The 11,907-nt window shown below is 41.7% G+C and overlaps 3 protein-coding genes across 3 annotated transcripts; all 3 read right to left on the bottom strand.

Moving 5' to 3' along the window:
- Positions 1–211: 211 nt before the first annotated feature.
- On the bottom strand, positions 212–1,204 carry LOC132260304 (uncharacterized). The gene is made up of 2 exons (XM_059758333.1): positions 862–1,204; positions 212–796 (listed from the first exon to the last, which is right to left on the bottom strand). The coding sequence occupies exons 1-2, from the start codon at positions 908–910 to the stop codon at positions 342–344; spliced, it is 504 nt and encodes a 167-aa protein (XP_059614316.1). The 5' UTR covers positions 911–1,204; the 3' UTR covers positions 212–341.
- A 31-nt stretch (positions 1,205–1,235) lies between these two features.
- LOC132260302 (ubiquinol-cytochrome-c reductase complex assembly factor 1) lies at positions 1,236–2,294 on the bottom strand. Its single transcript, XM_059758331.1, has 3 exons — positions 2,125–2,294; positions 1,876–2,061; positions 1,236–1,804 (listed from the first exon to the last, which is right to left on the bottom strand). Exons 1-3 carry the CDS (start codon positions 2,146–2,148, stop codon positions 1,277–1,279), a joined length of 738 nt encoding a protein of 245 aa, XP_059614314.1. The 5' UTR covers positions 2,149–2,294; the 3' UTR covers positions 1,236–1,276.
- Positions 2,295–3,149: 855 nt separating this feature from the next.
- On the bottom strand, positions 3,150–11,827 carry LOC132259827 (mitochondrial folate transporter/carrier). The gene is made up of 6 exons (XM_059757618.1): positions 11,207–11,827; positions 7,754–7,907; positions 6,899–7,154; positions 6,712–6,825; positions 5,198–5,343; positions 3,150–3,463 (listed from the first exon to the last, which is right to left on the bottom strand). The coding sequence occupies exons 1-6, from the start codon at positions 11,349–11,351 to the stop codon at positions 3,337–3,339; spliced, it is 942 nt and encodes a 313-aa protein (XP_059613601.1). The 5' UTR covers positions 11,352–11,827; the 3' UTR covers positions 3,150–3,336.
- Between the last annotated feature and the right edge of the window lie 80 nt (positions 11,828–11,907).

The raw sequence follows: 11,907 nt of genomic DNA, 5'->3' as shown, positions 1-11,907 counted from the left end.
ATTCGTGAGCGACAGGAGCCGTTCTCAGGCGGACGTCACCAGGGCCGCCATCCACAGCATGTCGCAGCTCCTGGACACAGGGCTGTCGGCCGAGTGCCTGGACATCTGCATCCGCCTGTGCCAGAGCGGCGTGAGCCCGCAGGCGCTGGCGGAGATCATCCAGCACATCCGGCGGGAAGTGGCGAGTCTGGAGAGAGATGAGCAGTGAGGGTGTCATATTTAAAATTTATTATTATATCCTATCGGTCTAATTGGTTTGGTTTCTTTTCCTTTTTGTCCACTGCGGAGATTGATATCCAATTGCGAATGTCTAAGAGCTCGGGTGCGCGCAGAATTGCTCGTCAGCGTGTCCGGGAGTTGGCGGTGGCCAGGAGCGCCAGGGCCGCGGCGATGAGGAGGGCCTGGGCGGTGACGTGGAAGCCCGGCGGGGCGCTGCCGTCGTCCGTGTTGCACAGCGACGTCTCGCAGCAGGACGTGCAGGCGTACAGCTTGGTCCGCTCGCCGATCACGATGCAGCCGCGCTCGCAGTTGCTGGAGCACTGGCGCTGCAGCGACCACATCCTGGGCGGCGTGGTGGAGTTCTCCGTGGTGATGGTGTAGGAGAAGCGCTTCACCATGCACGAGAACTCCTCCGCCTTGCACTTGCGGATCATGTTGGAATGGTTGCCCGACTGCACGTCCGTGCACATCTCGCCGTCCTCCATCGTCTCGCACGAGTAGCACCACAGGTCATTCCCTTTCGCCGCGGCAGCCGGGGTCTTCCTCAGGGAGTGCGTCGTCAGCGACTGGGGATATGCTGCAGGAGAGAGACAGCGCGCGTGAGGCCAGGCGCGGATTGCCACGCAGCGGAAGAGAACTCACCTTCGTCAAAGACACCAAACAGCAGAAGAGTGATGAAAATTGGGACCATCTTCCCCGAATTTTCATCATGAACATCGCCCACAAAGTCCACACAAACTCACATCAGCATCTCTCCCGGACTGGCCGCCAGATTGTCCCGGAGAAATGCACACACTCGCCCTCTTGCTGCTGCCCTGCGATTTCCTTTCCCACGACAAATCCTTTCTTTCTTCTCCCCTTTTGGGCCAACTTTTTGACGCATAGACACACTTTTCTCCCACCCACTTCGGCTGCCACTCGGCCTCCGGTCGGCGGAGATGGAAAAATCCCATCTAGTACAATTTCCCTGACCGGGAAAAGCGCCTGCGCCCGAGAAGAATGCAGAGAAGACTCTCTCTTAATATGTACAACTTTTAATTTCTAGTCATTTCTATCGTCACTCCTTGGCCACATTCTGCCACTGAATCCGCTGCTTCTGCACGAAGTCGTCGTGCGAGAGGCTGTCCAGCTCTCTCACGTTCTCCCGGACATACTTCACGAGCGCCTCCAGCATCTCGAAGCTGGGACACTCCTTCTCGAAGAAGCGCCTCCACAGCGCCCCCGCCAGCACCTTGTCGTCCCCCATGAGTCCCTCGTCGTAGTTGATGAGCGCCGCCTGGAACTGCTCCGCCAGGGCGCCGATCTGCTTCTTGGCGCCGGCGGGATTGCGCGGATCGAGCTTCCTGGCACGCATGTTCACGTCACTCCACATCGCCTCCACGATGCTGTTCCGCAAGAAGCGCCCATTCTCACCCTTCTCCGCACCCTCGCCCATGGCACGCACCAGCACCATCCACACATGCAACTCCGTGACCAGGAACCACGAGTTGAACGTGTCCGGCAGATCGAATCTCCGGAAGAACTCCAAATAGTTCAGTTTATCCACAATTGATTCGTAGAGAAGATAACTGCAGATCCGCAATTTCTGCAAGACCATGAAAATACTATTAAATTCCAACCCTTAGAGCGATTTTCCCCCTTCCGGAAAAAACTTACACTGTCTGAAGTTTTGGACCAACCAAATTTCTTCCGCAATTTCCCAAATATTCCACTCTTCCTTGCATTCTCATGCGCTCCTATCATGTGTGTCCCTGTCTCTTGACTGCGCTGCGGCGTCTGGCCAACAAATCTCCCCGAAACCGTGCCCAAAACTGGAGCATTTCTCCAGCAAATCTGGGGGATCTGCAAAACAAAACAACTTTTGAGGTTATATCGGCGTTACGTAAAGGAAAATGCACGACATACATTTCTAACAGCTATTCTAATCATTTTTAAGTCTGTTGCCTCGTCTCTTGCCCTTCTTTTACCACATAGTGAGTGGAATTGGTGGGAATATTCACGAAAAAGGGCAGTTTTTGGAGCACAAGGCAAAGTTAGCAGACCGAAAGCTTTATTGATGGCGCTGACAACTACACTGTGAGAAATGTTTCAATTTATACGCCGGTAAAAGTTGCATAAATGTAGGTAATTTATGTAACAAATTATGTTTAAAGACATAAAAGCATACTAGCAGACGAGATAGACGATATTCTCTTAGTTATATTGTATTTTGTGAGCTGAAACTGCATATACCGTAAAATGAGGGCGAGAAATCTGCTCTGGCATGGCATCAGAAAGCTCAACGAAAGAAATGCAGCCAAGTTCATGGTAGACGCTCAGTTAAATTGGTTAAATTACTTCGCTTTTTGTGATAAATCAGTGAAAAACGCTTGGAAAAACAAGAATATCGGCAAAAAATGACTCAAACATTCGTTCTGAATGATTATGAAGTCCGATTTGATCGTTTTGGTTTTCATTTTGATTGTTCTGTCGAAACGCCGAGGATATCACGGACAATGACGCTGTGACGGACATATTGCCATGGCCGCCATGGCAATATGCACTTGAATATAATTGCCCGTGCAATCAGTGCCAGTCAAGGATTGATCGCAGAGTTAATACTATCTTTCTTACGAGTTTCAGCAGAGCTCTAGCTAGCTAACTTAGCCAACAAATACCTCAAAGAAGGTAGAAACAATTAGTGAGGAGAAAGAGGCGATCGATGAAGAGGAAATTCAAGTATCTAAACAAGACAAGACTCTGACTGAAGCGAAGACGTCCATTGAAAGAGTAGAATACGATCGACGATGAGGATTTTAAACAGGATCTGAAGAAGCTGAAAAAGATCGAAAGGCTTTATGTACTTATCGTCATATGAGACGCGATAAGAATCAAAAAGCCCAAAGACTGACTGACCGACTATGAAGTTTTTCACATGAAAAGAACGGAAATTTTCAAGAAAACATCCTATATTTATTCAACTACAACGTCTAACAAAATGCGGATTTCTGCATTGTGAGAAACCTCTTTAAATTCCTGGGCTTTGGTAACTCAGTTCTCGACTATGGCTTTGGTGTGTGATGATTAGTGTTCTTGTCAAAGCTCTCTGGCTGGCTGGCACTGGTTGATCACAAGTGATTATGTCTTATTGTCTCGCATGTAGTGATAGAGATTTTCGTAGGTGGCAAATGTAATCATGGTCGCTGGAACGACTCTGGTGAGATTTGGTCCGAGGCCCTTGTAAAAGCCGCGCCACTTCTCAAACCTGCAAGAAGTTGAAAGAAGACCGACATATACTAAAAGGTAGACAGTGAATAACTATTTTGCTTTATGCGTTATCTGTGGGCACTTTTTCAATCTCTCTCATCATCACATCCTTTCTCACTGCATCGCGCGATCATGGATGATATTTTGCCATTAAATCTCTCTTTCTCTCTCTTAGCAAGCAAGCAAAAAAAAACATGAAAGCCGGATGCGGTCGCTTTTTCTTTTGGCTCTCTTGGCACGCGTTGCAATCTTGTCTCTGGCCGCGCAACACCGACAAGAAAAGTCAAATGTCTTGGTGATTTTTAATTTTGCCACTCACACAAGAGCTGCTGCATCACTTTCACACTTCTCCCAAATTTTCTTCTTTTCTTTTATGCAAATTTTTCCTCTTATTCTACACACAATAATGCTATGATTAGAAATTAATAGCTAAAGAAACATCTTCACATGACGCACAATTTCTTTTAAAGCAATGGATTTCTTACCAAATGGATATTACAATGAGATATTGAACAATATATGTATATTAATTAGTTTGGAGACATTTTACAAACATGAGCACAGAACTATGCAAAGAAAAAATGAGTTTTTATAGCACACTTAAGCTTCTCTCTCTTCAATTACACATTTTCGCATGTGAACAATGTTCTTTCTTACCTTAGCAACAAGATTCTTGCACTGTCGCTCAAATTTTTTGCGCTCAAGATGCAAATTTATCCGCGCGCGCGCGCATGAAACTTTTGCAAATCAATCATTTAATGACAAAAATAAAACATGATGCCGGATGTCATAAAAAGCCGGAATAGTTCTTAAAATTAATGTGTCCAAAAAAACAAACAAAGAGAAAGAATCTTTTTGCCAAAGTACTTTATAAGCTTAAAAACAATCTCACATTTTCTTCTTCTTTCGCTAAAGTAACATGGTTTCATCATCTTCTGTTCACATTTAAAAATACTTATTAAATGTACAATAAAAAATAAACAGAATTTCTTTTATCACATGTGTTTTATCCACTTTTCTCTCCACTAACAGAATTATTATCTTCTTTCAATGCGAATGCTCTCTTTGTCATTTTATTCCATCTCTTTCTTCTTTTCATCCTACAAATTTGACCAGCAAATATTCTTCTACTGCTTTTCTTTATTCTATCATCGGAAATCTTTCTCAAAGACCTCTTCTTGCTCGCCTTTTTTACCCCCACACAAAACTTCTCACTTCTCATACAGCTAATTATTGTTGAAATAAATTTACAAAATATATATATTTATTTATTTATTCACTCTAAATTAGCTAATTTATTTTGGTTTGAGGCAAAATGTCTGTCTTTCTTTTACATTCTTGTTGTTATTATTATAAATTATGTTAATTATCTTAAAATCTTCACCACCTTTCAATACTATTTTTCTTGTGCTGTTTTTCTTTCATCTCCTTTTTAAGCAATGATTTTTTTTTTGCAAGTATTAAATTGTGAAAATAATTTTTTTCTTTCTATATATTTACACATTTAAATATAAACAGTAGACAATTAGTAGTTTCTGAATATGTTTTTTCCTCCTCATTTATCATCATTATTATTATTTTAAATCTCTTTTTTTTTAGTGGATCAATTTTGATAATTTTCGCCTAAGCATTTGCTACTTTCTCATAAATCAACATAACTAGACAGATATTTGGTGTGACATGGGCAAGGTAGGGGACTAAACCTTTATAAAAACCTGGCATTCTTTCATACCTCCAAGTTTGCTTAACACAGTCCCAAGTACCCTCATAGTGAAGATGATGATCCTGCAGACGCGCCCTGATCACCTGATAGGGATACGTCGCCGCGGCGGCGATCAGCTTCGATATCGCAGCGAACGTCAAGTACTCTGCGGTCGTCTGCAAAAGGACCAGAATTAACATTAGTTTGAAGACTGACACAATAACAGAAGATACAGTAGCCGAAATTAGCTTCGATATTTCTTTCAATTTTAGAGACATTTACCCTCAAATGGAAAATGATAAGAATTTTATGACCTCTCAAATGGTGTTGAGATTATGGCGCTATCTCAATTTGGAGCTGAGATATTGCAAAATGCATAATACTGACTGAGAGAATCTTATTAAATCATGAGTTTGGAATGTCTAGAAGACATTTACATTATAGGACGCTTTGATTTGGACTTGTCAACGTGCTTTTGCAGGTTTTTAACTACAGTTTAACACTTTTGGTACATTTCTTTCCAAGGGGAAAGTCTTTAGTTGGTTTTTCGAGGAATCTTACCGGTCTCAATGAAATATTTAAATAATATTACTTTTACTTTGTACGGAAAATATTTAAATTGAAGTAAAAATAATCGAAAAATCATAATTTTCCAAGTAAAATTGCTAGAAGACCCAAAAACATTATAATTTAGATAAATTATTAAATGAATATTCTGAATAATTAATAAAAATTTAAATACATTTAAATATTTGATTATTTTCTTGACATATTAGTAGCAGTTTCAACTTTAAAGACATTTAGAAGTTCCAATCTGCGTTCTTAATCTTACTTTTAGGTGTCAAATTACTGTTTTCCTGGCATTCATTACTCTTTAAGATATCCAATATTCAAATATAATCAAAAAAATAATTTTATATGTTTAATATATTGCAAATATCTTCATTAGATATTTAATAGATTATGTGGAGGCGTTTAAACCCCCCAATTTAGCCCATTTGTTTTTAAATTGTGGTTTGGAAATTACAATTGGAACTTCTACATGCTTTTAAACTGCTGCCATCTAGCGCCAATTTGAGGAGAAAATATTAAAAACTAGTAAAAACCGCAGCTCAAATCCTGTTCACAATTTTTTCCGTTTGAAGTGTAGAATAAGAGTTCAAGTTGATCGTTGAAAAACGATTATGTAGTGAAAATTACACAATTTTTCTTTGAAAAAAGAGTGATTTTTAGCCAATTTCTTATTACAATGTCAAGAAAATCAGTAAAAAAAATGATTCCAATTGCATTTCAAGTTGCATTTACACATTCTCTAGCCGTTCTTCGGGCGTAAGCAAAATTATGTCACAGAGAAAAGTCAACAGATTAGCTGTGCAAGTGCATCAGTTCAATAAATGGACTTTCAGCAAATCCCACTTAATGGATCACTGAAAGCCTTTCTCTATCTATTTTCCCGAGTGCACATCAAACACAAGCCTCACAATTCAGTCATTATCTCTGGCTGAAAGTGTGTGTTTGCAAGAGTTACTCAACACAACACTCACCAGCTTCTGATCAATGGGCAATCGTCGATATTGATTGTAGCGATTCTTCATCTCCTCATAAGTCATAAACTGAAGAGCTCCGTGTGACACTCCGAATATTCCGGGCACGAAACCCTGCAGAAAGACAGACAGCAAGGCAAAAGAAGAGCATTAGAGATACGCAAGAGAGAGAAATGGGATTAAATACTCTGTAGAATCCGCGGATTCCCTCAGCTCGGTAGATCTTCTTCAGAGCGTCAATCATTCCCCGGTAATTTGTACTGTCACTCGACCCACTGAACTCATTGGAATATTGGAGACAGAGGCGTGTCTTCACCACCCAGATCGGATTGGTCATTGCGAGCGTCAAAATGCCAGCTTCTGCCGCTGCAATCATGTGCATTGTTGGCCCCAAAGCGATGTGCGTATTTCCACCCTGAATCCATGTCTTTATTGTGTTGTAGCTGGAGAAAAAGAAAAAGAAAAGTGACACTTTTTAGTACATTTTCAGCAAAAACACCAAACAATTTCGACGAGTGAAGAAAATCATGAAAAATCAACTTTTCATAAATTTACGCCGTTGACTTTTTCCCAAGAAATCTTTCTTAAACTGAAGAAGTTTGCAAAATAGCTTCTTTGATAAACATCCTAATTTCATATTGCCAGGATTTTTCTCAAATTCTTCTTTCTAAGACTTAAAATGAGGACAATTTGGCATATTTTTAATTTTCTTCAATACAAAACTTTGAAAAAGACCAATGAAAAGTGTTAAAAATTGATTTCTTACAAATTATTTGGATAAAATGTACTCAAAATCTATTTAAAATCGACTTTTCAACAGTAATATTTGCTGTTTATCTATTAAATTTGCCATATTTCAGTCAAAATTCCAATAAAACCAACTGAAATATTCGCATATAAATTATTTTAGGGCAATAATTAATATTTTTTCAAACCATTAGCGGCTGTTTGAGTTAAAATAACGCTAAATGTTCAAGTTTGTCTCCTGAAAAATTGCCATTTTGACTTTTCACAGTTTTCACCCGTCGATTTGGGGACTTACAAAAGAAAATAGAAGCCCCAGGCGCTGCCAGAGCCCCAAATATTGGGCGTCACGCCCTTGTACAAGCCTCTGAAGCCCTCCTGGCGGAAGATTGTCGAAAAAGCCCCCGAAAGGCTGCGATACTGAGGAATGGTTGCCTGACGACCATCGTTCACTGCAAGAATACATAAAACGCTTGTTAAAACCATGGATTAGCGTGTGGTGAGGCTTTAAAATTGCCTATAACCAGCATTAGAAAGTGCTGAGAAGGCCTGAAACAAAGGGAATTTTAAATAATTACTCGCTCAATGTCAGGAAATAATTTCCACTCTCATTGCAATTAACAAAATTACTCTCTTTCTCTCTCTCTCTCTTTCCCTTTGCCGCATGATTTGTGTGCCAAAGTCAAGCGTCTTCAATGATTTTTTATTTCTAGAGAATTCTTTTCTCACCTTTTACAGTCATTTATTATTTCTCAATTTCTGCCCACTCACTTTAGAGCCAAATTCACTTATTGCTCAATATGTTGGAGGGAATTTCTCATTAATTCACTCTCCGTGATTGCGAAATTTGCTGCAATTTTAACTCTCAATTGAATCATACAAGCAGCATTTGAAGCTTTTCCTTTGTTGCCATCTCTGGCGAGTCCAAAAGACGCCGCGCGAGAGACAAACACAGAGTCAGAACAGGTTGAGAGCCACAGTTTCTCTGGGGGGATTTTATTTTGTGAATGGCAAACATGGGGAAATATCTGCCCATCTCTCTAAATATACACAACAATAAAGACGCGCACACCTTTTGGTCATGATCTTCAATGTGATCGTCTGTATTTGTGAAGGAATTATAGCCGTGTCTTGAGATCCCATTTTACACTCAGTGGTTGTTTGGCAGAAGCTCAAGGAATTTCAGCCTCTCGCCAATCACATTAAACATAGAATTTGCAAAATTGAGCTACTAAAAGAGACACACAATCAACACTGGCTGGACTTTCCGCGATGTTGACGAGATCATTTGCAATCGTCTTTTCCGCCATTCTTTATCATTTATAAGCAATCGTCGTCGTCAGAAGCAAAAAACAAATCAATTAGGAAGACGACAGATGAAGTTTTGACGATCATTTTGGAAAATTTCCTCAACATGATAAATACATACGAAAAAAAGAAGTCCAAAATTCACAGTTAATCGCGAAATTCGAGTGTCTCCGCCGCTCCTTGAACTTGTGCACATCGCGGAGAGGAAATGAGAGAAAACCACGGTCACCAGATCTCGTGTGTGCATCATTAAGTGCATTCTAGAGACTTCGTCATTGACGCCCGAGCACTTGAGCTTCCCAGCAACGGTTCTCTGCTCTCGCGGCGGCGGCATTAGAACGACGACGACGGCGGAGGAAAGGAGGGTGGGGAAAGTGGGAGAGTTCAGGGTTAATTGAAATCGATTGAGAGAATGCACGGGCGCGAGAGTGTGCCTTATCGAGCTGTGAGCTCTTCGCACACCTTCGGTGAAAATAAACCCCCGTCACGTGCCCACAACAGACACTGTCATGGAGATTAGCGAGCGCAAAACATTCGCCGGGAATTAAGATAGACAACAGAGAACGTCTTTCCTCCCGAAAGCCAAGAGACACGATGTGACCAGGCTCTGGCGCTTGAGACTACTCAAAAGAAACCGCGATGTTTTGAACCCCACAACTCTTATCTTGAACTTAAGAGCAACTACAGACTTGTGGTTTACCCTGGAATCAACGAGAATTGAGATCATTCCTCCGTGGATGAGCAATTGGAGTGTGTAAAGGTCAGATTAACGACAAGTCGTGGCTGATCTGGCGCTATTCACACTCAGAAGTTATTCTTCTTTGTCGACACTAGCGCCAATATTGGCTCGTGAAGCTCTCAGCTGTCACTTGATTAGTTATTTTGTCTACATTTTATGAAAAACATGAAATTTTACGTTGGAATTGTGAAAATTGATGATTCGCAGAAGAATTGAATGATTGAAATAGAGCAAGAAATCATTTATAGGAGATATTAAGAAATCATTCTCGTTTTATGGCTCAACCAACGCTCGCGCTCTCGCTTATCCTCCCGTGGATCACCCGCATGTCTGTATTAGTTTTAAAAGCCACAGAAGCCCTAATTTCTTCTGGCTAGAGATTTGGCTCTTTCTGGCGGCTTCTCAATACACATAAAACGATAAATTGTGCTTTGAGCAATGCTTTCAGTGTCTTCTCAATTAAATGCACGCTCTTTTTTAGGGTAGATTAGAAAGAATGACTTAGAAAGCCAATTTCTATTGGCTGAGAAAGTCTAAAATCTGCTTGGTAACTGAAATGTAACAGAGAAATTCACTGATCTGGAAACAATTCAAAGCTCCGCCCACTCGAATGCTCCGCCCATTTATGGTTCATTTAATCACAAACGCAACACTTTATGCAACAAAGTGCGGAAAGAAGAAAGAAAGAGAGCATTTTATGAAATCTTTCAACGTAGAAACATTTGAAGACAAAGAAAAGCAAGAAATTGTCTGTCATGTTGGTTTTATTCATCGCTTTGTGACAAGGTTCTTTCAGCCAATATGCATTTTATGGGCATATCTGACGCCAAACTCCCAAAACCTATTGGCCAAGTAACAAATTTGCCACACTCTTTAATGTGTTGAATAGCTTCAAGGGGAAACCCAAAATGCCTAGACAACACTGTGCAAATAAGACGTCTTGAGCAAAACATTCTTTTCCTCGAAATCATGATTCACATTCTTCTCCAGCAATCGATGGCATTTCCATTGTTCATAAGTGCGCTAAAACACGTAATTCTGGTTCGAATTGCCCATGCAAACATGACATTTTTTTCTTTTCCCTCCTCAACTTGAGATCTTCAGCAACAAATATTTAGCATGGCAATTATTTTCACAATATTTTCACAGTCTCTAATCGCTTGTTTTCCACACACGGATTTTTTAATCAAATTCGAGCCTCTGTCGCGCGTTATCAACAAGAGTGAAAACAACGTACGACAGAGGAATTATTGCCATTGGAGACCTCGTGAACCAGCCCATTTGCAGCGTCTCTGATAGGCTCGAGATTTCTTTTTTTTTGGAGTGTAAAATGCTATTATTCCAATGATGCGCGTCACGAAGAAACTTCAACAGGTCACAATTTGGTCACAACAGTTTAATTAGCAGATGTTTTTGGGTGTGAAATGACATTAAAATGAATCACGCGAGAGAAGCTTTAGTGCGTGAATTGCTGAATATTTTCTTATCGCTGTGCCAGAAAAAAATGATAGTTTATGAACTCTCCATCCCATGCTTATGGCAACTGATAAGGGGGGCGCGCAGAGGAGTTGATGTTGGGAATTCTAGAGGTCACGAAAATCAATTCCTTGAGACGCGCGAGTTGATAAGGAAGTTTAGCAATTTTCGGGGGAGCGGAATTTGCTGAAGAACGCGGGGAAAATCCCCCAAGGAAACAATCATCACCTGCAAATCTGATCTTGATCAGGTCGAGAGGGTGCAAGATGAGTGTCGAGGTGACTCCGCCCGAGATCCCGGCCACGAGGTGCTCGTACTTGACCAGCGAGAGGAGGTTCAGCTTCTTCGTGGAGCCGTTCTTCATGGTTGCCATGATTGTCCTGGATCATCCAGCGCGGAAGTGTCCAACGGATCAACACCTGGGCGCACGTGTGGGAATCGCAGAAGGCGCTTCCGGATGGCCGCAAAGCAGCGCTGCTCAGCACTTTCCCTCGGCGCTAGAGCACACGGATGGGATCCGTGGCGTCGTCCTGGAACGTCCCTTCCATTCTCGCTGCCTCGGCCGTGTTTGCACGCGGTTCTCTACAGGCTCATGCCCCGGGGCAGCGCGGAAAGCGTGTAAAATTGGCAATTTCTTCAGCGGATGACGCAAGACCCCGAAAATTCCACACTTTTCACTCTGATTTTCACACACTCAGCGGAGCAGCACTCAAACTGTGGAAATGCACCAGAACGTGGGGATTTGCCTGCGATTACTGACTGGCAACGAGGGAGTCAAGTCTGCCTGAGAAAATTACATAAAACACTTCCAAGAAATCGCAACACTGGCACACACTCGTGCAAAATTCTAGCAGACGTACCGAAGACGTTCGTGCAGTTCATCGGCCTTTCGTTCAGTCGCGCCGACGGCGGATTTGAAAATAACAATC

The sequence above is a fragment of the Phlebotomus argentipes genome, unplaced genomic scaffold (assembly GCF_947086385.1).
Source record: "Phlebotomus argentipes unplaced genomic scaffold, Phlebotomus argentipes genome assembly scaffold_18, whole genome shotgun sequence".
NCBI lineage: Eukaryota > Metazoa > Arthropoda > Insecta > Diptera > Psychodidae > Phlebotomus > Phlebotomus argentipes.
Note: the sequence above shows the minus strand (reverse complement) of the source record. Positions and strands in the feature narration are given on the sequence as shown.